Raw genomic sequence first — 26,888 nt, 5'->3', positions numbered from 1 at the left:
AGCCCAATACAGAGGTAAACCCAGGTGGAAACCCTGAAAGACTGCAGGGGGAAGGTGTTTTTGCGGAACCTGGGGCCAGAGCTGCGTGTGACCATCAGAGAGGCAACTCTGAGGCGCACACTTCCACAAACCTGTAGTGAGTGCCATAGAAGGGGAAAAAAAAAAAGAAAAAAGAGCTAGAGAGGCCCGGAAGTCAATTCAGAAACACTGCCACCCAGGGGCTGAAACGCTAATTGTCTCTGGTGTAATCAAAAATAAATACGAGAAATTAAGACAGGGCTGGCTTAAAAAGCAGGACTGGCTTCCAACACTGAGGAGCCCTGGAATGAAGCTGAACTGAAATACCGCCCAGACTGGGAAAAAGGCGTACCAAACAGAATAATAGAGGAAGTGAATGACAGCCGCTACTGCACATTTTAGTCTTCCTATTTTTTAATTTTCAATTCTTTTTTCAATTTTTTAAATTTTTTATTCTCATATTTTTTTTATTTTCATTTTTTGCATCTTTTACTTAAGAAACTAATATTTTTTTCTTTTTCCTCACTTGATTTTCACCTTTTTAATTATTACATTTTTATTTTCAATCAGCACTATTATTACTATTATTTTACTTTTTTTTTTTTTTTTTTTTAATGTCATTTGATTTTCTCTTTCTTTTATTTTTGGATTAGTGTCCTACATTCGATTTGCATCTCTCCCTTACAATCGCTTTACCCTATCTCAAAGCTAACATTATGCCATCACTCTCCTCCTAACCTTTCCCCTTTTGGTCCCTAGTTTATCTTAACCCTTTCTGGCTTTAGATTTTCCCTACTTTTTCAGTTTACTCCCTGCTAAAACTTCACCCTACTTATATATCTAATTCCCAACCCCCTGCTCCAAATCCATACAAACCTCTCTCTACGCTACCTTTAAAAAATTATTTTTCTCTCGGGCCTTTTGTTGTTGTTTGCTTGAATGTTGATTAGATTGAATTTTTATGCTTTTTTATGAGATTGTTTTGATTATTCTTTTTGTTGGTTTGGTTGGTTCTTTTGTTTGCTTTGCTTTGTTTGTTTTTTACTTTTGTTTTCCCTTGCCTCACTTGATATTAGCTGCTGTTGCAGTTTGTATTAATCTCCAGGCTCGTGTTGCTGGAATTTACTGGGAATAGTGGTTGTTCTAGTGGAGTTTACTCCCCATATATATAGTTTGTTCCCCTTTTCTCTCTTAGTATCATTCTTGTCTCTCTTACTTTTTTTTCCTTTTCTTTTTCTTTTCTGTTATTTCTTTTCTTTCTTTCTGCTCTTTTCCCAAGTTCAGATTCACACTCTTTGTTGTTGTTTTTTTTTTTCTTCGTTGTTGTTCTTTCTTTTTACTCTCCCTCTTCCACTCCTATTCCCTAATTTGTCTTTCTCTGGTGGTTACCTTTATTGGAGGTTATTAATATCGTGAATACAATTCTGTTCAGTGCCTTGTCTGTTGTGCCTGGTTGTGTTGTATTTTATACCTTTAAATCAACGCCAGAGAGAGAAATCTATATAACCAGACATCCGGAGAAGAGAGACCATGGGGAGACAAAGAAACAGCCCCCACAGGAAAGAAAAGCAGGCATCACCAGAAAAGGAAGTAAACGATTTAGAGGCAAACAACCTATCAGAGAAAGAATTCAGAGAAATGGTCATAAAGTGGCTGAAAAGGATGGAAGACAAATTCGACAATATGAGTAAGAACCAAGAAGAAATGAAGAAGAACCAAGAAGAAATGAAAAGTGACATCGCTGCTGTAAAGAACTCAATAGAAAGCATCAAGAGTAGACTAGATGAAGCAGAGGACCGCATAAGTGAGCTAGAAGACAAGATGGAAAAAAATACCCAATTACAACAGCTTCTAGAAACAAAAATTAGAAAGATTGAGGAGAGCGTAAGGGAACTTCGGGACAATACAAAACAAAACAACATCAGGATAATAGGGGTGCCAGAAGGAAAGGAAACTGAGCAAGGAATAGAAAACCTGTTTGAAGAAATAATAACAGAAAACTTCCCTGATATAGGGAAGAAAAAACCCACACAAATCCAAGAAGCTCACAGAGTTCCAAGCAAAATGAACCCCAAAAGACCGACGCCAAGGCACATTATAGTTAAGTTGGCAAACACCAACGACAAAGTAAGAATCTTACAAGCGGCCAGAGAGAGACAGACAGTTACATACAAAGGAACCCCCATCAGACTAGCAACTGATTTCTCAACAGAAACTCATCAGGCCAGAAGGGAATGGAATGAAATATACCAAGTCATGCAAAGGAAGGGTCTAAATCCAAGAATACTGTACCCAGCAAGGCTATCAATCAAAATTGAAGGTGAAATCAGGAGCTTCAGAGACAAAAAAGGACTAAGGGAGTTTATCACCACCAAACCAGCAATGAAAGAAATGCTAAAGGGTCTGCTGTAAAAAAAAGAAAGAAATAGGAAGCAAAGAAGGTACACAGGGGTATAGAATAAAAATGGCGTCAAATAAGTACCTATCAATAATAACTTTAAATGTAAATGGATTGAATGCCCCAATCAAAAGACACAGGGTAACAGACTGGATAAGAAAACAAAACCCAGATATCTGCTGTCTACAGGAAACCCACCTCAAAAAAAAGGATGCATACAGACTGAGAGTAAAGGGATGGAAAAAGGTTTTCCAGGCAAATGGAAAGGAAAAAAAAGCTGGGGTTGCAATACTTATATCTGACAAATTAGATCTCAAAGTAAAGGACATAACAAGAGATAATGAAGGCCACTTCATAATACTAAAGGGAGAAATCCAACAAGAAGAAATAACTCTGGTAAACATATATGCACCCAATACAAGAGCACCAAGATACATTAAAAAACTCCTGGAAGATATCAAAGGAGAGATTGACAGTAATACAATCATAGTAGGAGACTTCAATACCCCACTATCACCATTGGACAAATCCTCTAAACAAAAAATCAGCAAAGAAACATCAATCCTAAATGACTCACTAGAACAGATGGAATTAATCGACATCTTCAGAACATTTCACCCCAAAGCCACAGAATATACATTCTTCTCAAGTGCACATGGGTCATTTTCAAAGATAGACCATATGTTAGGACATAGGCAAAGTCTCTCCAAATTCAAGAAGATAGAAATCATATCAAGTATCTTCTCAGATCACAGTGGCATAAAACTGGAAATCAACTACAATAAAAACAACCCAAAGAAATCAAACACTTGGAGACTAAACAGCATGTTATTAAACCATGACTGGGTTACCAAAGACATCAAGGAAGAAATAAAAAACATCATGGCAACAAACGACAATGAAAACACAACAATCCAAAATCTATGGGACACAATGAAAGCAGTCCTGAGAGGGAAGTTCATAGCTCTACAAGCCTACTTCATAAAACAAGAAACAATGGTAATAAATTACCTAACCCAACAACTCAAAGAGTTAGAGAGAGAGCAACAAGATAAGCCCAGTGTAAGCAGAAGGAAAGAAATAATAAAGATCAGAGCGGAGATAAACGACATAGAGACCAAAGAAACAATACAAAAGATCAACAAAACCAAGAGCTGGTTCTTTGAAAGGATAAACAAGATTGATGGACCTCTAGCCAGGCTCACCAAGAAGCAAAGAGAGAGGACCCAAATAAACAAAATCAGAAATGAAAGAGGTGAAATAACAACAGACCCCGACGAAATACAAAGGATTGTTACAAAATACTACGAACAACTCTATTCCAACAAACTGGACAACCTAGAGGAAATCGACATATTCCTAGAAAAATACAACCTTCCAAAACTCAATCAGGAAGATTCTAAACAGCTCAACATGCCAGTAACTATGGAAGAAATTGAAGCAGTCATCAAAAAGCTTCCGGCAAACAAAAGCCCGGGGCCAGATGGCTTCACAGGAGAGTTTTATCAAACTTTCAAGGAAGAACTAAAACCTATCCTCCTCAGACTATTCCAAAAAATTCAAGAGGAAGGAACACTTCCAGGCTCCTTCTATGAAGCCAGCATCACCCTAATACCAAAACCAGATAAAGACAACTCAATGAAAGAGAATTACAGGCCAATATCCCTCATGAACATTGATGCCAAAATCCTCAACAAAATTCTAGCAAATCGGCTCCAGCAGTACATCAGAAAGATCATACACCATGACCAAGTAGGATTTATTCCAGGAATGCAAGGATGGTACAATATCCGCAAATCAATAAACGTGATACATCACATAAACAAACTGAGAGATAAAAATCACATAGTCATATCAATAGATGCAGAAAAAGCATTTGACAAAATCCAACACCCTTTCTTGATAAAAACTCTCAACAAGGTGGGAATAGAAGGCTCATACCTCAACATAATAAAAGCTATTTATGATAAACCCACAGCAAACATCATACTCAATGGGCAAAAACTAAAACCATTTCCCCTAAGAACAGGAACAAGACAGGGATGCCCACTCTCACCACTCCTGTTTGACATAGTACTGGAAGTATTAGCTATCGCAATTAGGCAAGAAGAAGAAATAAGAGGCATCCAAATTGGAAAAGAAGAAGTGAAGCTGTCCTTATTTGCAGATGACATGATATTGTACATAAAAAACCCAAAAGATTCCATCAAAAAACTAATAGACTTAATAAATGAATTCGGCAATGTAGCGGGATACAAAATTAACGCCAAGAAATCTATGGCTTTTCTATACACCAATAATGAACTTACAGAAAGAGAGACTAAAAAAGCAATCCCATTTACCATCGCACCAAAAAAATTAAGATACCTAGGAATAAACTTAACTAAGGAGGTAAAAGACCTATACGCAGAAAACTACAGGACACTGAAAAAAGAGATAGAGGAAGACGTAAACAGATGGAAGAACATACCATGTTCCTGGATTGGTAGAATCAACATCATCAAAATGTCCATACTACCCAAAGCAATCTACAGATTCAATGCACTCCCCATCAAAATACCAACAGCATATTTCACAGACCTAGAAAGAACTCTCCAAAAATTCATCTGGAATAAAAAAAGACCCCGACTAGCCTCAGCAATCCTCAGAAAGAAGAATAAAGTAGGTGGGATCTCAATACCAGATTTCAAGCTGTATTACAAAGCCACTGTTCTCAAAACAGCCTGGTACTGGCACAAGAACAGACATATTGATCAATGGAACAGAATAGAGAACCCAGATATCGACCCAAACCACTATGCTCAATTAATATTTGACAAAGGAGGCATGAACATACAATGGAGTCAAGACAGTCTCTTCAATAAATGGTGTTGGGAAAACTGGACAGATACATGCAAAAAAATGAAACTAGATCACCAACTTACACCATACACAAAAATAAACTCAAAATGGATACAGGACTTAAACATAAGACGGGAAACCATAAAAATACTAGAGGAATCCACAGGCAACAAAATCTCAGACATATGCCACAAGAACTTCTTCACTGACACTGCCCCTAGGGCAATGGAAGCTAAAGAGAAAATTAACAAATGGGACTACATCAAAATAAAAAGCTTTTTTACAGCAAAAGAAACCATCAACAAAACAACAAGAAAGCCCACTGCATGGGAAAACATATTTGCAAATGCTATCACTGATAAAGGTTTAATCTCCAACATCTACAGGCAGCTTATGCAACTCAATAAGAGGAAGATAAATGATCCAATAAAAAAATGGGCAACAGACCTAAACAGAATATTTTCAAAAGAAGACAGAAGGAAGGCCAAGAGACACATGAAAACATGTTCAAAGTCACTTATTATCCGAGAGATGCAAATCAAAACAACAATGAGGTACCATCTCACACCTGTCAGAATGGCTATCATCAACAAATCAACAAACAACAAGTGTTGGCGAGGATGCGGAGAAAAAGGAACCCTCGTGCACTGCTGGTGGGAATGCAGACTGGTGCAGCCACTGTGGAGAACAGTATGGAGTTTCCTCAAAAAACTGAAAATGGAACTCCCATTTGACCCAGTAATCCCACTCCTGGGAATATATCCGAAGAAACTAGAAACACCAATCAGAAAGGATATATGCACCACTATGTTCATAGCAGCACAATTTACAATAGCTAAGATTTGGAAACAGCCTAGGTGCCCATCAGCAGATGACTGGATCGGAAAACTGTGGTACATCTACACAATGGAATACTATGCTGCCATAAAAAAGAAGGAATTCTCATCATTTGCAGCAACCTGGATGGAATTGGAGAACATTATGCTAAGTGAAATAAGCCAGTCAATGAAAGAAAAATACCACATGATCTCACTCATTTAGGGATAGTAAAGAACATTAAAAAGTGGTGAACAAAAAGATAGATACAGAGACAGTAAAGCATCAAACAGACTTTCAAAGTACAGGGGGAAAGTTTGGGAAAGGTGGGGGAGTTATGAAATCAAACGAAGGACTTGTATGCATGCATATAAGCATAAACAATGGACGCAAAACTCTGGGGGGGGAGGGCATGTGTGGGTGTGGGGTGGGGGGGTAATAGTAAGATATGTACACATATAATACCTCAATAAAAATATTAAAAAAAAAAAAAAAAAAAAGAAATTCATTATGTTCTATTTTACTCTAAACTAGAGGCCCAGTGCATGATTGAATCATGCACGTGTAGGGTCCCCTACACGCTTTTGCTTTTCACGGTGGAGCTGGGTGCCTGTCCGCTGGTGCACCAGGCCTTTCAGAAGCCTCCGGCTCGGCAGAGGCTTCTCAAAGGCCTGGTGCCGGAGCAGACAGGCACCCAGCTCCCATGCTTTTGATGGTCCGTGGCCGCTGAGGGGGGCTACCCTGCTGTTGAGAGGCGCAGGGGGCGGGACTCCCGCCTCCTGCGCCTCTCAACGGCCGCTGAGGGGGGCTGCCGCGGACACCTGGCTACCCTGCCATTGAGAGGCGCAGCTGGGTGTTCGCGACAGGCGCCCTCAGCGGCCGTGGATCTGGCCATTGAGAGGCACAGGGGGCGGGAGTCCCGCCCCCTGCGCCTCTCAACAGCAGGGTAGCCCCCCTCAGTGGCAGCGGATCCATGCCTCTCAATGGCCGGATAGGCCACCCCGAGTCCCGCCCCCCCAGCCTCCCGCCGCCCAATCGTGGGCGTAGCGGAGTGATGGTAATTTACATGTTACTCTATTATTAGATAGGATGATAAGCTTATCTCTAAATTGACAATTAAGGGGTTGTTATTTTTCAGTTAATTTAAACTATTATTGTGAAATATTACTTACATTTTCTTTAATTTCCACAGTTTTTCCAGTATTCATAGCCTCAGGTTTGATAATAGCAATACTGAATATTCGGTCTGGGAAAAAAATAAATAGAAAAATTTCATTGTCTTGGCACTACGTCTAGATAATGAAGGTTTTAGTAATTAAAAATGTAAACTACTGATGTCCAGTGAATTTTTGTCCATTGACAGCTTTGTTCTAATTGTGGCATTTCAACTACCCAAGAGGTTCTATTTGGAATCAAGGTTCACTTCCTACATTTGCATACAAGAGAAACATTCACAAGAATAATAATAATAATAGTAGTTGTAAATAAAATTTTAAAAAAACACACACACACAAAAAGCAGACTAGGTAGGCACTGGTCCAGACCAGTGGTTCTCAACCTGTGGGTCGCCACCCCTTTGGGGGTCAAACGACCCTTTCACAGGGGTCGCCTAAGATGATTGGAAAACACAGATATTTACATTACGATTCATTAACAGTAGCAAAACTACAGTTATGAAGTAGCAACGAGAATAATTTTATGGTTGGGGGTCACCACAACATAAGGAACTGTATTAAAGGGTCGCGGCATTAGAAAGGTTGAGAACCTCTGCTCCAGACTATAGAAAGCAAAGAAAAGGGGAAGGGAAGCAAAAGAAATTTCTTTAAAAAAAATTGTTTTCTTATTGATTTCAGAGAGGAAGGGAGAGGGAGAGAGAAACAAAAACATCAATGACGACAGAGAATCACTGATTGGCTGCCTCGCCCCACACAGGATGGAGCCCACAACCCGGGCATGTGCCCTGACCACAGGCCCTGACTGGGAATCAAACCATGACCTTATGATTCATAGGTCGACGCTCAACCACTGAGCCATGCCTGCTGGGAAAAAGAGGTTTCCTTTTAATAACTGAGTCTAGTATTGCACAAATCATCATTTATCCTACCAGTTCCTTATCAATTGACACTGATGCTATTACCAGCTCTTTGCTATGTTAGGTGATGCTGTGGTGAGCATCCATGTACTACAAATCCTTTGCCATTACTTTAAATTTTCTTACCAATAGATTCTTTGGATGTTTCCCTGGCATTATCTGCATTTGAGTCTATAAGTGCAATTTCATGATACTATGGAAGAAAAATGCAAATAAAACAATTACATTTTCATGTGTTAGTGAATTTTTAGAAATTTTATTTCTGATAAATATTTATAATTCAAGGGATAAAAGGTAAAGTGGAAATGTGCCTGCATTTATCTAACACTGCTTTTCCCAAGCTTTCCACTAAAACAGGATAAAGAATATTTAAAATAGGTAGGGTAGGGGAACTATCATAAATAATGCATATATACTGTATGGAAATGGTTAAAAAATTTTTAAAACTTACGAAGAGTACAAGGAGCAAAATAAGAAAGAAGCATATATTAACAAGAAAACAATCTATTCTAATAAAAGCCTACGTGGTCGTTGCATCCTCGCGTGATGCCCTCACGTCATCACAAGATAGCCACCACAAGATGGTCACCAAAAGAAGGTTGCCACAAGATGGCCAGCAGGGGAGGGCAGTTGGGGACAATCGGGCCAGCAGGGGAGGGCAGTTGGGGGGGACCAGGCCTGTAGGGAATGGCAGCTGGGGGTGACCAGGCCTGCAGGGGAGGGCAGTTGGGGGCAATCAGGCAGGCAGAGGAGCAGTTAGGGGGCTATAAGGCTGGCAGGCAGAAGCAGTTAAGGGCAATCAGGCAGGCAGGCAGGAAAGCGGTTAGGAGCCAACAGTCCTGGACTGTGAAAGGGATGTCCAACTGACTTTTAGGTCCGAGGGGTCCCAGATTGGAGAGGGTGCAGGCCAGGCTGAGGGACCCCCTTCATGCACAAATTTTGTGTACCGGGCCTCTAGTAAATACATAATTAAAAAATCAAAAGAGTATTTGATAAGTTTCAAAATCCATTCCTGACTATTACTATTAGTAAATTAGAAACAGAAAGATAACACCTTAACTTAAAAAAAAAAGTCTTGCTCAAAACAATAGTTCATTGCCTACTATAGAGTAAAATACTGGAACGGATGGGGGCAGTAGTGAGGGTCTTCATTACTTGAGAAGCCCTGGAAGTGCTTCTGTGATTCTGTATATATCTATAATAATAAAAACCTAAGCAACATTTACAGTGGAACAGCCAGAACTACTGGTCACTCTGATGCACACTGACCACCAGGGGGCAGACACTCAATGCAGGAGCTGCCCACTGGTGGTCAGTTCACTCCCACAGGGGGAGCGCTGCTCAGCCAGAAGCCAGGCTTATGGCTGGCAAGCGCAGCGGCAGTGGCAGGAGCCTCTCCCGTCTCCGCTGCAGGTGGTGGTAAGGAGCGAGGGGTCTCGGACTGCAAGAGCCTAAACTGTGAGAGGGATGTCTGACTTCCAGCTTAGGCCTGTTCCTCGGGTATATTGGGCCTAAGCCGAAAGGCAGACATCCCCCAATAGGTCCCAGACTGCAAGAGGGCGCAGGCCAGGCTGAGGGACCTGCCCCCCTCCACCCCTCCAGTCCATGAATTTCGTGCCCCAGGTCTCTAGTTTATATATAAACATTGTTTTGGCAAGAGAACAAATAACTTCTTTGTCTCTTTTTATGGCCTTTGTTTTGAAGTCTATTTTGTCAGATTGTTACCCCAGCTTTTTTTTTTTCCATTTGCATGGACTATCTTTTTCCATCCCTTCACTTTCAGTCTTTGTGAATCTTTTGTTCTGAGATGGGTCTCTTGTAGATAGAATATATATGGGTCATGTTTTCTTATCCATTCAGGTATCCTGTGTTTTTTTTTATTAGAACATTTAATCAATTTTCATTTAAAGTTATTATTGATAGGTACTTACTTATTGCCACTTTTTTTTTTATACCTATGTGCCTCTCTCTCTTTTTCTTCTTAAAGCTGTCCCTTTAACTTAACATTTTTTGCAATGCTGGTTTGATGGTAATGAACTCTTTTAGCCTTTTTCTTTTTTTCTGGGAAACTCTTTATTTCACCTTCAGTTTTAAATGATATCCTTGCTGGGTAGAGTAGTCTTGAGTTCTGGTCCTTGCTTTTCATTACTTTGAATACTTCATGCCAATCCCTTTCGGGATATAGTAATGCTTTTTGTTTGGGGGATTTTTTTTTTTTAATCAACTGATAGCTTTATGGAAACTCTCTGTTTCTCTCTTGCTGCCTTTATGATTATCTCTTTGTCTTTTGCCATTTTAATTATGATGTATGTTGGTGTGGATCTCTTTGAGTGCATCTTGATTGGGACTCAGTGCTTCCTGAACTTGTATGACCTTTCCTTTCACCAGATTAGAGAAGTTTTCTGTCATTAATTCTTCAAACAGATTTTCTACCCTTTTCTCTCTTTCTTCTCCTTCTGGTATGGTACCCCTATGATACTGGGGTGGATATTGTTACCTTTCATGTTGTCCCAAACTTCACTGAAACAATCCTGTGTTTTTTATTGTCGTTTTTTATTGTCCTTATGTATTAAGTTTTCTGTGGGACTCAGCCATGCAGTTTCTTTTATCTCTTTAGCTGGATGCTCTAGGAATTTCCTTGTGTGGGTTAATTGACTCTCCTATTATAACTGGGTCTTGATTGTCTTTGTCCTGTTTTGGGTGGAATCCCCTCAGGCTGGATGACTTTGAAGCTCAACCCTGACCACATCATGTGAGCTGTTTAAGATGCTGACAGAACAAAAGAAAAACCATGCAAAAGAACCCAACAGCTACAACAAGAACAACTGCAAAAGAAAAAATGATTTAGGAAAGAGAAAAGAGCACAAGAATAATAAAATAAAAAAAAAAAGCAGAATACGAGAATAAAAAGGGAAAGAAAAACAAATATAAAAGGTGAAAGGGAGAGAAAAATATAAGAATAAAGCATAGGAAAAGAAGACAGTATAAAAGAAAAGGAGAGAAAAAATAAGAGAAAATTTTTAAGAAAAAAAAGGAGAGAAAGAAAAATAGAATAAGAAAAGGAAAGAAAAAATAAGAGACATAAAAGAAAAAAAAACAATAATAAAGCAATAAAAAATAAAAGCCTAAGCAACATGAAAAAGACCAAACGGAGGTGTTGGGGTGTTTAGTGCCTGCTGAGATCTCCCTTTGGATCTTGTGCTTATGTTGTATGAGGCTGACTATTTTGTGGGCCATTTGCAGGCCGCACAGTCGGTACTTTGGTGCTAGTCAATGTCAGAAGCTGTCCATAATCGGCTCTCAGCAACCTGATCAAAGCTTCAAGTGATCCACAGTTTATGTCTGCCTCTGCCGAGTTTGGCTGCACACGGGAGGGGCCAAGCTATGCTCCAGGACCTACATGTTAGCAGCACGGGGCCCAGGAGCAGGTCAACAAATGTCCCTAGGTACCTTGGGAACTGCTGCCACCCATGTCCTGGAATATTTCCCTGACCTCCGGAGGGTGGAGCCCCTCGAAAGCAGGCCATTGGGGTCTGCTGGAAGCTGGGAGTGCCACTCAGATTCCTGGGAAAGGGAGGGAAATGGCCCCACCCAAAGCCAATCACCAATGCCCCCTGAGTCTGACTAACCCACAGACCCAGACTCGGTCTCCACTACTGCCTCCTCAGTGGGGGTTGAGATGCAGGGTGTGGCGAGCAGGGATTCCAAAAATGGGATGAGCTTCTCCAGGCTGCTGCTGATGGGAGGGGCTGTGCCCCTCAGGAAATATAGATGCTGTGGTATTAATGGCAATGACCAAGGACAGGGATCCTGGCAGCTTTTCTCCCATGTCTTTCCCCAATGCCTCCCACCCCAGACTCTCCTCAGGTGACTCCAGTTTCACTGCCCTCCCTCTGCTGAAGTCTAGGGTGAGTGGCTGTGAACAAAAATCCTGCACTCTGACCCTTTAAAAAATAAGTGTATTTGCCCCCGGAAGGATTCATCTCTCCCTGATGAATAGAAGCCCCAAGCCTTTCAACCCTGGATGCTACATAGGTGGCTATTCCCAGCTCTGGTACTCTGGGATGGGAAGCTCAGGTGGGGGTCCAGGCCTCACTCCTCTCAGGGGAATCGCTCTACCCCTCCCCGCCCTGCAGCCAAGATATCCCTCCACGTTCTTGGGCTGCTGCCCCTGGGAGCCGGACCATTCTTTCTCATGACCCCTGCTCTTCCTACCAGTCCCAAGGTAGTTTCTGCTTTTCCTTGTTTAAAAAAAATCTCCTCTTTAACTAGTCTTCAGTTGATAATTCAGAGTGAATGTTCCCTAATTGCATTTTACTTCTAGTTTGGTTCCAGCAGAAGGTGCAAGCAAGATCTACCTACTCCACTGCCATCTTCTCCGTTGTCTAATTCCAAATCTATATATATAAAACCCTAATATGCAAATAGACCGAACAGCAGAACAACCAAACAACCAGTCACTATGACGTGCGCTGGCCATCAGGGGGCCCGAGCGGAACATGACAGGCATCAGCAGCAGGCAGCAGAGCACAGAACATAGCGGGTGTTGGCTTGGGTGGGATGGTGGAGCAGGTGAGTGGGGGCACCAGACCAAGGTGGGGCGCTGGTCGCTGTCATCGGGGCGAGCCTCTGGTGGTTACTGAAAATTCTTTGCTCCCATGCACCGCAGTCCCGGCCGGCACTCACACCTGCTGCCAGCGCTGGCCTCACTCACACCTGCAGCCAGTGTCAGAGCTGCAGCCTGCACCTGCTGCCAGCCCCCAGCGCCAGTCCCGATCACTCAGTGCTGTCAGCAGGTGCAAGCGGTGGCTACCAGCCCCAATCACCTCCCCCTGCTCCTGAGGGACAATCAGGGCAGCAGCCGCCAGTCCCACCCACTGCTGGCACCAGCCCCAATCACTCCCCGCCATCAGTGGGTGCAAGTGGAGCCAACTATTCAGCGAGTGGGGCCGACGCTGTCAGCGTGTGGGAGTGGTGGCAGTGGGAGCGGGGCTGCCAGCAAGCAGGGAATTGGGGCCCACGGCAGGAGGGCCTGGGTGGGGGCCTGGAGGATGGGCCGAGACCCCCCTTGTGCCCACAGGTCCTTTTAAGGTGCACGAATTCATGCACTGGGCCCCTAGTTTTTAATAACAGACAACACCTCAATAAGCATTCTTTTCTATATTTGTCATTATCTTCTTAGGAAAATTTATTGGGAGTGTAATTCCTCAAAAGATACCTGTGTTTTTTAGGGACTTTAATTCATATTGCCAAGATATTTCCCAGAAACTGCAACATTTAGTTACCTAGATAGTTATAGAATTAGGGAAAGTTCTTTAGGAAAACAACAAAAAAGATGTCATAGCTATTTTAAAACACAAAATAGCCAGGAGTGCAAAGTATTACCTGAGGGCGAACCATTTCACCTGCTGCAATTTTCCTCTCCTCATTCACCAAGTTAATAATTGTTTGATTAACAAGTGGTGCATTTGCACCCTCAATCTTTGCAATAATTTTGCCATTCTATACAGGAAAAGAAAACATGAAGGAAACATTCATTTTCAAGGTAAGTCAAAAATTAACACTTCAACTAAACTAAGTAACCCCACCCTGATCCATACTTCCACCATTCCTTTCTTAGCAATTGTATTAGCCATTTAAAAATAAGGTCTCAGTGCCTGGCCAGTGTGGCACAGTGGTTGAGTGTCAATCCATGCACCAATAGGTCACCGGTTCAGTTCCTCTTGGTTTTAGCCTAACTGCACTGGGAAGCCTTCAGAATATTTAAACAGAGGCAGTAACCATGATTAAAACTATTGTTTGTTAAGATCATTTCAACTACATGTGGAGAAAGGATTAGAGGGGGAACAGGAGAAGATATACAAGTTAGAAGCTATTTACAAGGGAGAAGATATACAAGTTAGAAGCTATATACAAGGGAGAAGATATACAAGTTAGAAGCTATTCTAGAGGCGATGATGAGAGAGATGGTTGCTCAGTCTCTGGCGGTGACGAGATTGGGAAGAAAAAAAAAAAACAGATAGTGTGAGGAAAACTTGGGTGGTAAAATTGATAGGTCCAAGGTCTGGTGTGGCGTGGGTATGATGTAAAGAGAAGTCGCTAAAACAACTTTCTGTTCTGGCTTGAGAAACTGGATCAATGAAGATGTTATTTACCCAAAGAAGCAACACAAGAAGTACATGTTTTCTGGAGAGAGGGAGGATTGGATCAGTTCATTGTGAGATGCCCTTTAGACAACCAAAGGGAAATGTCAAGGCACCAGTTAGACACTCAAGTCTGGAGCTCAAGTATAGGGATTAGCTGAAGATGTAAACTTGAGTTATTGATGTGTCAGAGGTGACAACTGAAACTGTGTGTGGAGGAGATTTTCTGAGTAAAGTATATGGCGTGATAAAGTCAATATTTAACAGCTGAGTAAAGAAGAATAAATCTGCAAAGGAGATGGAGTGGGGATAGTATCTGAGAAGGCAAAAGAAAAACCAAGCCACACGCACACACACACACAAAAAAAAAGAAGAAGCAAATATTTCCAAAGGAAGACTTGGTTGGTCACTGTATTCAATACAGTTGAGAGGTACAGTATGATGAAGACCTAAAAGTATTCATTATATTTAGCAATAAGCTGGCAATTGGATACATTAGCAACAGTAAATTTGGTGGAATAATCAGACAGAATTTAGATAGATTGAATGAGTGTGAAGTTAATGGTATGAGAAGAAATGGAGTAAAAATAAACATAAAAATTCTTCAGAGAAATGTAGCTGTGAACTAAAAGAGAGAGATGGATGGAAGCTGTGCAAGGACATGGTATCAAAAAGAAGTATTCTATTTTAATTGGAAAGACTTACTCATAGTCAAAGGCCAATGAGAAGGATCTAGTTGAGAAAGGCTTAAATGACATTCTAATTACCATTTCCCATTAAAAGGAACTTTCCAACAATTCCGTGAGCTTTCTAATATCCCTTGAAACAGCCCTTCCTGATGAAACTTGCTGGAAAGAATTTGTCGTCAGCTAAGAATGCTGGCCAATGCAATGGGCCATTGTGGGAATATTTGAATAAACTAACAATGGACTTGATGATAGTTTTGTGCTTACAGATTGAGGCTCCTAATGCTTACGAATATGGAGCATAAGTGATAACAAAGTCGGAGGCATAAACGCAGGAGTGATTGAATGAGGTGCACTGCAAGAAAAGTTCATGGAAAGTTGGGTGGTCAAGAATTGAGAGTCCAGTCCTGGCCAGGGGGTGCAGTTGGTTGGAGTGTTGACCCATATGTACCTCAAAAGGTGCAGGTTGGATTCCTGGTCAGGGCACATACCTAGGTTGCGGGTTTGATCCTCAGAGCACATATGGAAGGCAACAGATCAATGTTTCTCTCTCTCTGTCTCTCTCTGTCTCTCTCCCCCTTCCTCTCTCTTTAAATATCAATAAAAACATATTCTTGGGTGAAGATTAAAAAAAAATTGAGAGTCCAGGATATTGGGTAGGTTGTCAGTGTAGATCCTGAAGTCCCGGCGTGATGGCAGGACTTTGGTGTGAAATGAAGACATTAAGCCACAAGCTCAAGTCGTCAGTCATCCACACAATTGATCCGAAGGCCAGTAAATGACAGGAGTAAGGTGGGGAGAATGAACCAAATTGAGTGGGCCTCCAACAAATAAGGAAAAGAAGTTTATTGTAGTAAAAAAATAAAGAAACATCAATTCTACTCCTGGCCTCAAGAACAATCTGAGAAAGCAGTTCTGGGCAGCAGAGAAAGTGCCCTAAGTCAGGAACCTGACTTAAGGAAAGTCAAGGACGTGGAACAAAAGCTCTGAGCCCAGGGTGAAGTTCTTAGAAGCCAGACAACTGCTTACGTCAATTCCAGATGTCACACGGGAGAAGGGTTTGAAAGATGGGGGAGAACTAGAGAAATGGGTCAGAAAAAAAAAAAATCTGAGCATTAGAAGGATGTGGTTGCAGATAAAAGAATGTTGACTGGATGTTCCGTTTAAGGTCTACTGACCAGGCCTGGCTAACTTGCAGGGTGATGGTCATCCCAGAGCTCCAGTCTTTCCTCCTCAGTCCCATGCTCCTAGCTGCTGCTGCTAGAGTCTCCTCATGGTCCCATTAGCTTAAGCCCCTTCCTGCTTCACGCAGTTACTCATTCTGGTTCCCTAAACAACTTCCAGGCCAGGGGTCAGCAAACTATGACCCAACGCACAGCCAGTATTTCGGCGAAGCTGAAAATACTTAGTATCTGGCCCTTTACAGAAGAAGCTGGCTGACCCCTGATCTCATTCATCAAATCCTACAGATCCAGATCTGCAATGCAACTGTAAACTCAATGAACCCAGTAATTCAGTTCCTTGAAGTCATTGCAAGAGCATTATTTAACAGAAGGGAAAAGTTATATCCAAGAAGTGTTTTTAAGTCATTATTTTTAATAGAAAAGATGAGAATTGAAGTATCCAGCAGCAGAGGAGGTCCTTGCCCTCTGTGCGAGGCCTTTCCTCACCACCCCAGGTCTCTAGCTCCGTAGCAGCCACACTCTTGTCACACAAGTTAGCACTTAACTGTGTACTCTCCTCTTAGAAAATAGCACTTACTATGGTTTTCTGATTATTGAAGTTGTGTGTTCACCACAGAATATTTGGAAAATATAGAAAAGTATAAAGAAGAAAAGTGAAATTATGCATCCTTTCCCCATAATAGAGTCTGATGAATGCACTTTCTGTCTTCATTTGTAAATACAGAGATAGAAGTAATATATATTACAAAATAGTGATCACACAGCTATTTTCTTGGATGGGTATATATGAATATTTATCACCAAATCTCTCCTACTGGGTATCTAAGAAATTTCCAATTTTTCACTCCTGTAAATAATAATTCATCATACAAAGGTCTGATGGTTCCTTTTTTTAAAATATTTTTTATTGACTTCAGAGAGGAAGGAAGAGGGAGAGAGAGATAGAAACATCAATGATGAGAGAGAATCATTGATTGGCTGCCTCCTGCACACTTCCCATTGGGGATCGCAACCCGGGCATGTGGCCTGATCCTTAATTGAACCATGACCTCCTGGTTCATAGGTCAACACTCAACCACTGAGCCACGCTGGCCAGTCTGTCTGATTATTTCTTTAAGAAAGGTAAATACATCTTGTGTTTCTTTTCCTGGATCAGCTCAGTGTGTGGTAGTCTAATCTCTCAATCCATTATTAGCTCCTAGAAGTCAGGTTATATAAAATATATTAACGGGTAAGCAAAGATGAAGTAAAAAAATCTATAATGACTTTCACCAGAAAAGAGTTCTGTGGTAATTTTATAATGCTACTTGCTCTTTAACTAGAAATTGGAATCTGATAATACATTTGAGAAAATAAATATTATACTTACAACACTAAAAAGAAAAATAGGTTCACAATTATCTCTAAATGGCTGCAAGGTCAAAATGCTGTCAGCTTCAGCCTGGAAAATATATATTAATATTTCACATGATAATATAGGAAACTATATCCAAGTCACTAGATACACTATATACAAACAAACAAACAAACACAGATACACATACATTTTATTTTTATATTTACTCAACATTCTCTTAGTATGCTATAGTTGTTTTAAGGATCAAATTGTAAACACTGGCATGTCAGGGTCTGCATCATTTGGCCTCAACCTGACTTCTGGCTGTTCACATTTATGGTACCCGCCCACCACCACCACCACCACCACCACGACCCAAAAAAAGAATGAAAGAGGCTGGAAGAAAGTAATCTATCATATTAAAGAACAGAAGTCAAATATTTTATTTTAAAGTAATCAGATATCATCATTACAATGTTTATATCATAATAAAGCACTAACATGTAAAGCATTTAATAACATTATAAAAGAACAATAAATAATTTTTACTGAATTTTATATGTATCGGTACAATGTTAGTACAAGTCTCCAAGTCTTTTAAAAGGGAACATAACAGAAAAAATGTATGTGACCATTCAGCTTAGGGTGATGTAAAAGGTAATCCATGTCATAGGTCTCAATTTTGGATTTAAATTTACAAGTTCAGAAAGGTCCCCTTTCCTTGGCTACCTGCAGAAAGTAAAATATCCAGCAGAGGGCGACTGTCCATTGTTTACAATGGAGGTTTGGAAACTAGTAGTAATTCATTTTCTTTACCCTTTAGAAGTCGTATAAAAACAGCATCGATTCATGTGAATATACTATTGTTGAATGTGCTCAAACATAACAGAACAGAAACTATTCAAGGACAACACGCACATTTTTTTGGTTAAATTTAACAGATGCAAGTATGGTAGTTAGGCATATTTTGGAAAGACTACTAGCACTTCCCAGTGGGATAGGCATGGTCATGGAACTGATGCCTATGGAGCAGGCTGAGGTGTTCCGTCTGGTTTGGGTACTGCTGGGAGGACAGTCATAAACCTCAGGCCTGTATCCTCACACAGGCCTGAGCTGTGTGTGCTGAGCTAGGAGCCTAACAACACAGGATTAATAGAATTTTCTGATGATGCTTGATGGTCTGTGATCCATTTGCCAGCTGTTAGATCCTTCTGATACTGTCTTTTATCTTCTTATACCAACCCATTTTCTATTGCATGTGCTAATTCCCTTTAGGCCCCATTCTCTGTCCTCTGAAGTTAGGTTTTCCTTCCTGCCAAGGATCAACTTTAGAATCACAGTCCAGCCCCATTCGGGTAGTTCTGACTCTTCAGAGTAAAGCAGGTTGTTGTGGAAAGCTGCCTTTTAAAGCACTACAAGGGCCCGCCCTGGCCAGTGTGGCTCAGCTGATTGGAGCATCGTCTGATGCACCGAAGGATTGTGAGCTCGATTCCCAGTCAGGACACATACCCAGGTGGCAGGTTCCATCCCTAGTTGGGGTGTGTGTGTGGGAGGCAACCAATCGATGTTTCTCTCTCACATCAATGTTTCTCTTTTTCTCTCTAAAATACATATATTTTTAAAACTTTTCTAGACAAAACGATTTAAGGATTGTCTATAGCCACCTACTCTCTCATTTTATTTCACTTTTTTTTTTATTTTTCTTGTTGGTTCTTTGCCACTTACTGTCTTGAAGATTAAAAAAAATAATAAGAGGTGAGTTCCTAAGCTTGAGACTGCTTATTTATGGAAAGGACAGTCAAACACAGGTTGAGGTCAGTAAGCAATCTCATCCCAAGGTCTGGGTTGGGAGGGGTCAAGGAAGGCCTGAAACATGCAATGTGTTGAGGTTTCATGTTTGCTTCAGGGATTATGCATTTTAGGGATAGGGAGTAAAGATAATGTAATTAGTTATCTGCTTCTGCAACTTAGGTCTAGGTGGTTTGGGCATGTTTCTGCCCAATGGAAACAGAATGTGAGCCACAGTCACACTTTTAAATTTTCTAGTAGCCACATTGAAAAACTAACAAGAAACAGGTGAAACTAGTATTATAATATATTTAACGATACAACTTTCTTATACGATAATATATACAAAATATGATCATCTTAACATGTGATCAATGTAAAAATTATTGAGACATTTCACATTCTTTTCTTCATACTAAGTCTTCAAAATCTAGTGTGTATTTTACACTTAGGGTACATGTCAATTTATGGGCTAAATTTTCATCATAAATAATTGGTCTCTAATTTGATTTCATAAAATTTACAGTAAAAAAAGTAGATTCACATACCCAAGTTTTTCCAAACAACTTTAAAAGTTTTACAATAATTGAATTGAGTATAGTTTTCTAATTTAAATACATTAATTCAAAATAAAAATTCAGTTCCTAAGTCACACTAGCATATTTCAGTGCTCAAAAGACACTTGTGCCTGGTGGCCACAATATTAAATAACAAAGCTCTAAGTCAGTGGTTCTCAACCTTTCTAATGCCGAGACCCTTTAATACAGTTCCTCATGTTGTGGTGACTCCCAACCATAAAATTATTTTCATTGCTACTTCATAACTGTAATTTTGCTACTGTTAATGAATCGTAATGTAAATATCTGTGTTTTCCAATGGTCTTAGGCTCTACAGCAGCAGTTCTCAAGCTGTGGGTCGCGACCCACAGGTTGAGAACCGCTAGCAGGGTCGCCTAAGACCATCGGAAAACACAGATATTTACATTACGATTCATTAACAGTAGCAAAATTACAGTTATGAAGTAGCAATGAAAATAATTTTATGGTTGGGAGTCACCACAACATGAGGAACTGTATTAAAGGGTCTCGGCATTAGAAAGGTTGAGAACCACTGCTCTAAGTAGTTACTAATTTAATGTGGATATATTGAAAAATATAATGAGTTCCAATGAGTTTGGCTATAATGTTTTAATCCCTTGGGTGGCAAATAAATGAGGAAAATCACTATCATTGGAAAACTGCCTCCTGATAAATGCCCAAAGTCCTTCCCAAAGCTATTCAGTGAACAGTACTTGCAGCCCTTATTCTAAGAGACACACTGCATAAGGTCAGATGAAAAGAAACATCAATAAACAGATAACCATTTTTATACTTTTCTAATGTTCACAACCATGGTCAATAACCTCAATGTTATAGGCATGGGGTAAAAATCTCATTTGTTCTCAGATCAGGTTGAACTAAACATATAGTAAAACTACCCATAAACACTGTCCATTTTGAAGAGTTGACAGATTGTTTAAATCAAGACAATCCTTAAAGAGAACATTTTAACACCTAACAAGAAAACGATAGTTTTATGGAAATTAAATCCTTACTACAACAAAATGCAGAATTTCGTCTTCGTTCAGCTCATTTTTCAATTTCCTGAATAACGTTTGCATTGCTTTGCAGGGTCCACACCAGGCCTGGTAAACATCGATCACTAGAAGACGATGATATTTATGAAAGAACGGAGTCAAAGATTCTGAAATAGCAGCTTATCCCGGGGCTGGGGCAGGGGCAAGGGCAAAGACATAGCAGGGCTTTATGTGGAAGTAGGGAGCCGTGCTCTGTGCTGGGGTGCCATGAGGTGCCCTGGGCCAAACTCCAGGTTCCTGGTCAGTGGGGGAGCCCCAGTACCTGTGAGGCCTTTGTTCTGCAGCATCTCCTCCCAGAGGCTCTGCGTGTTGATGACAGCCTGCAAAACGGAAGGCACTGTACGCGGCCTTCAAGTGCCGGTGCACCAAGCAAAGAATTGCTGCTGGGTCATGCCTACCTGTAACTGGATTTCCCGCTTTTTGCCTGCCATTTATCCCCTATCACACGAGAAAGGGGAGAAAAATAGAAAACATTTCAGAGAAATTTAAATACTGTCCTGTGTATGCGTTCAAGCAACATCTTAATGCACCGTAGAAATGTCCCTTCCCCATGGGCTGATGTAGTCCCCCCAGAGAGACTCCAGGGTCTTCCAGGCCTCTTCCTGCTGGGCGCTCTGCTAATGCTGGCTTACAGCAGCCAAACGCCTTCCTAGCACACGAATCCTGAAGCCAGGTAAGAGTGTAAGGAGGTAAAAACACAGTTGTGTTTGTTTTCCTGGAGCATTATGTTCTCCGTGTTCACCAGCACACGTTCTCTCTGAACATGCTCATGGGTCTTCCTGCAGTCCCTCCCCCAGGAGAGTTCATGTCTAGAACAAGGCCACTCAGCTGTACGGGGCACAGCATAAACCGCCCACAGGTGCTCAGCCAGCGAGGCCCGGATACCTGTTGGGTGGCGTCCGGGGCTCTGAGAGTGTGTCTGCAACACTCGTGTCAAACGAAGGCGTGACCCCAGGGCAACCAAGACTACATCCCAGCAAATCGTGCGGATTCCCCCCGACAAGCCCTACACAAACCAGAGCCTCCTTTAAGCTCCGCGGGTACGTTTGAAGAACAGGAAGGAACAGCCCCCCAGGATCCAAGTCGGCCCCTCGGTCCAGGCCTGTGGCCTTTGTGGGTGAGCTCCACCAAGTTGAGTACCTGGGCCCCCGGGCGGCGGGGGCGGGGTGTGGCCCGGCTCCTGCTGCGCTTTCTGTGGGTGCTGATCGGGAAGCAGTGGGGCGCCAACGTTTCCTGCCAGCCTTCGGGCCGCCCACGAGCCCAGGCACACACACACCCCCCTCCCACCCCCACCGTTCACGCTTCTCCCGCCTCCACCCCTCCCCCACTCCTCCCAGCTTTACCCCTGCGTTCAGAACTGGGCCAAGGTTACCTGCGTTGGGCTGGGCAAATCGCTCCCTCTAGTGCCCCGACACTGAAGGGACTGCAAAGGCCTGTTCCCCTCCTTCCCTCAGCTGCCTCCTCCCTGTCTCAGTCTCCCCATGCAAGGCAATAGGTGAAGTTGGGTTTTTAAACATTACTTCTATTGATTGCAAAAACCTTGAATGTTGAGGCTTTGAAACATAAACTTGATGAGATTTTGATTTGGGTCTTCCTAGAATTGACTTCAAGGACAAATGCACTCTGAAAATGTTACTTATAAGAAAATGTGTTTATATTTTATTAGAGCAGAATGTAAATTATAAATGCCAAATAGCCCAGGAAAGATATTACTCCCGAATGGGTCTAATAGTTTGTTTTGCTTCTTGCATATAATTGACATTATCTTTCAAGATTTGTTAAAAGTGTTCTTTCCTACATTGACCTGCTCTTTTCTTCTTGAGCAAAGGTTGTAAGTTCCTGTTTCTTTGCAAATCTAGTAAGTCTTAGTCAAAAACTGGCCAATGTCAGCCTTGTAAAGACTCTGAGTTCTGTTGTATTATTTTAAACATTTGTATTTAATTGTTCTAGTAGGTGATTAACTTTCTTCCCAGGACTCAAAATGAAAAATTAGAAAACCCCATGATGTGTAGCATTTAGTAAAAAGATAAGCTTTATAATATAAAGGTACAGGTGAGTTGAAAGTCAACAATGGAAAAGATATAATGTAAACATCATAAAAAGTTGACATGATTATATTAATATCAGACAAAGTGACTTCAATACAAGAATATTTTCAGATAGACATTTCCTGATGATAAAAAGTTTCATCAGGAAGACAAGTATTTTAAAATGTATATAATAAACAACAGAGCTTCAAATACATAAAGCAAAAAATATTGCCTGAATTAAATGAAAGAAAGGCATAGCCATAATCATAATTGAAGATTCTAACAACACTTTCCAAATAACTGATAGAATAAGTACACACAAATCAGTGAGATTATTGAAGATGTAAACAACCTTATCAATCAAATTGACCAAATTGACAAATACTGACAACTGCAGAATACACCATTTCTTTAAGTTCACTTGTAATATTTTCCACAATGAACCATTTAGTATGTAATTTTAAAAATCATAATAAATTTCAAAAATTGGAATCTTTCAGCATATTTTTAATCACAATAGTAATAAACTAGAAATCAATAACAATAAAATATTTGATACATTTTTAAACACCCAATAGTTAAGCAACACTCTACTAAATAACCAGTGAGTCAAATAAGAAACCAAAAGAGAAATTAGAAAATATTTCAAATGGACTGATAATTAAAACACAACATAAAGAATATTTTTGGACGTTGGTAACTCAGTGGTTAAAGGGAAAGTATAATATTAAAGACATATTTCAATAAGACAGGTTTTAAAATACATAATAATCTAAGTTACAACTTAAGAACTAAAAGAAATAACATATTTAAGTAAGGTGAAGAAAAAAATAAAAAAGGTTAGAATAAAAACCAAGTAAATAGAAAACAGAAAATAAGGTGATATTAACAATATCAAAAGTTGTATTTTGTAAAGATCAATGAGATTATTAAATTCAGAGCTATAGTGATCAAGAAAAATAGGGTAAACAAAAATTACCAGCATCATAAATAAAAGATGTGATATCACTAGTGTCCTCACAGCAATTAAAATAACAGCAATGAATATAACAACTTTATGCCATCAGTTTTTTTAAATGTAGATGAAATAAAAATTCTTTGAAGAGTGCAAATTGCCTTTTTAAATACAATTATTATAAAATATAAATGTTTTGTGCATTTAAATACATATAAAGATATCAAAATACAGATATTGTATTATAGTGGTTTTTATCTAGAGTGGTGACAAAAAGTAGATACAATAAGCCATTAATTATACTGCAATATTTGGTTACTGATACTGAAAATTATCAACTATTACTTGTATAATTATAGTATATTAATTCTAAATGAATACTTGTTAATGTTTGAACAACTTTATTAGAATAAAAATTGGAAGCAACATAAATGACCCAAATAGAGGAGATTATATTAAAGATGATTAATTCTTACAAATGAATATGATGGATGCATTGAAAAGATATTACTACTTATCCTTGGATGGTGAAATTACTTGTAATCTTTATCTTATTTTCTTACTTTTTCTATATTTTCCACACTTTATGCAATTACATTTATTTTAGAATCAGAAAAAGCAGTAAATATTTTTAAATTCACTCTCCTCCGTATTTTTACAGTAGATTTTCTTTTATTGTCCTTGGGTTCCTTCTCAGCTACTTTCAACTATTTTAACTATGAAGATTAATTCTCACTTAATCTGGCTTTCCTTGCTACTTTAACATGACATTTCACTTATTTTCTGAGCATTGCTTTTTTTTTCTAAGCTAATGGGCATTTTTTTCAAAGACATCTTTCCCCCCCATCATAATAGCCATCTTTACAGAAACATCTTAATGCTACCCTCTTACCTTTACTAGATAGCTCAATGCCCTTCACAAGGCAATTTCTCCTCCCTCTTTGATGTGAAAGTGCATAGACTTTGGAGTCTAATAATTTAGGTTTAAACCCTGGCATTCCCTTTACCCTTAGACTAACATAGAACAAATTATATAACCTTTTCAACCCTAATTTTTCTATCTTAAAATGGGGATTATAGTAGCATGTTTGTGAGGTTAATGACATAAATGATGGAAAGTGCCTAACAGAGAGTGTGTTCCACAGTTGGCACGTGTGTTTACTTCTTGCCCCTTGCTTTCTGTGGTTGTTTCCTTCTGAGGCAGGATCTGATGATGGCTATAGAATTTTTTTAAAAATATAAATTGTCTCAACTAGTACAACACTGAATTGACATTTTCTAACAAGATGTTCTTGGGTCCTAGTTTTTAAAAGGACAAATTCCTAAATGCCAAAATTTATAAGAGCTCTGAGATTTTTCTCTCTTGTTACTATTATTTAATTTCTTCAGTAAAATCTAAATCAAAACTCTCCATTTTAATATATTCTGCCTAAAGCTTTTATGCGAATTGTTCCTTTGCATCTATTTATAAAAACAACTCACGACATTACTGTCTGAACCCTTTGAATTTTATACATAATAATGTGTAAGTGACTGTTCAAAAAGTCCCTACGGTGGCTATTTGCACTTCTGTGGTGGCAGTTGAGAAGCGGCTTGCTCTGAAATCAAACATCTCTGACCACATCCTGCCGCCAAGCCTCTGAAGCCCTCCCACCCTTGCCCGTTTGGAGGACTAATACTCTCCAATGGGGCTCAGCATTGTCTTTCCTCTGGTCAGTCATCATTCACCACAGTTCCAACATGACACATGCCCGCTTGTGAGATACATAAAGCTCTGGGACTCACAGCTTCCCAAGAGGTCCTGCACCTAAGTCTTTCCCAGCTTTAAAGGGTCTCTGTTTGGGGTGAAAGGACTTCCTAGGAGCCTGACAATGCAGCCGGACAGCGTGGCATAGAGCAAAGCTGATCAATGTGTAGCAAGGGAGCCAGCCCTCACCTTCCCACTTCCAAGCAGACATCACGGTCATTCAGGATAGTTTTTTTCTTCTCAGTCTCAGACCCATTCTCATCAGAGCCTCAAAGGCTCCAATACAGAAGCTTCTGTGGGTTTAGAGTTGAAGGCCTGTGCTTAGTTCCTCCTGGAAGTCCAACATGAGTCCCATTGTTGTGCCCGGAGAGGAATACTCCCTCCAAGATTAGTCTGGGCACAGAGCAGGGTTCTCTCTCCTCTTCTCTAACACAAACCCTACTGAGACAGGTTAGTACGCCAGGACAAGTAAAATAGGGAAACAGAGACAGATAGTTAAACAGCCAAGCAGTTTACAGCCATCTAGTGAATCACAAAATCCTATCTTCCCTAACCAAGGACACTTAAGAGTAAATGGTTTACACTTCTCAGAGCTATTTATCTAACCAGAGGGTAAATAGTTTAAATCACCCTACTCAGGGAGACGGATAACAGAAATCAATTAGTGCCATTTGTGCCAACCATACCCAAGGATGAATGAAGCCAGGAGAATAAATCTCATTTTGGTGCATCAGCATAAAGCTGCTAAATATTCTATTAAGATCCTCCCCTAAGAGCTCCCCTAGAATTCCCACCTTTGGAAAACAGACAAAAACTTAAGACAAAGGACCCAGCATGGGCTCTCCCCCTATGAAGCACACCCACACCTCCCCTCACTTCTCCCCAGCCCAATCTCACTGGAGGGTGCAGTGCTTGTGCCTTCCCCTCCTCCCTCTACTTTCCCCCAGGCATGTTACCTTTGCCTTTCTCCTAAGCTCCAAGGGCTCTTTTGCCACTGTAACTTATTTCCTGAGCCCACACAGCCCAGCTGGCTCATCTTTTCTACTTCTGTGACTTTCTAAATCAACTTTCTCTTATAACTGGAGTCTTGGATCTGAATTCTTTCTTAGCCAGAACGCAAGTACTGAGGTTGCTGCACTGAAGTCTAACCTCTGCCACCACTACTCCCTCTACTGTGGCCCCTAAAGAGCCCAGCATGACATAATTTTCATTAGTATC

The 26,888-nt window shown here is 40.4% G+C and overlaps 1 protein-coding gene across 1 annotated transcript in view; it reads right to left on the bottom strand.

The window, feature by feature from the left end:
• Positions 1–22,156, bottom strand: part of NME8 (NME/NM23 family member 8) — a 47,157-nt gene extending 25,001 nt beyond the window's left edge. The window contains exons 1-8 of the mRNA XM_054726527.1: positions 22,079–22,156; positions 21,337–21,376; positions 21,201–21,258; positions 20,897–21,003; positions 17,548–17,619; positions 13,551–13,667; positions 8,292–8,358; positions 7,246–7,319 (exon numbers count right to left, since the gene is read on the bottom strand). Of these exons, the coding sequence (XP_054582502.1) occupies positions 7,246–7,319; positions 8,292–8,358; positions 13,551–13,667; positions 17,548–17,619; positions 20,897–21,003; positions 21,201–21,258; positions 21,337–21,369 (528 nt within the window). The 5' untranslated portion in view covers positions 21,370–21,376; positions 22,079–22,156. The remainder of the gene's footprint in view (positions 1–7,245; positions 7,320–8,291; positions 8,359–13,550; positions 13,668–17,547; positions 17,620–20,896; positions 21,004–21,200; positions 21,259–21,336; positions 21,377–22,078) is intronic.
• Positions 22,157–26,888: the final 4,732 nt, after the last annotated feature.

Source organism: Eptesicus fuscus, chromosome 14, assembly GCF_027574615.1.
Source record: "Eptesicus fuscus isolate TK198812 chromosome 14, DD_ASM_mEF_20220401, whole genome shotgun sequence".
NCBI lineage: Eukaryota > Metazoa > Chordata > Mammalia > Chiroptera > Vespertilionidae > Eptesicus > Eptesicus fuscus.
The sequence above is the reverse complement of the archived record's forward strand: the minus strand, read 5'-3'. Positions and strand labels throughout refer to the sequence as shown.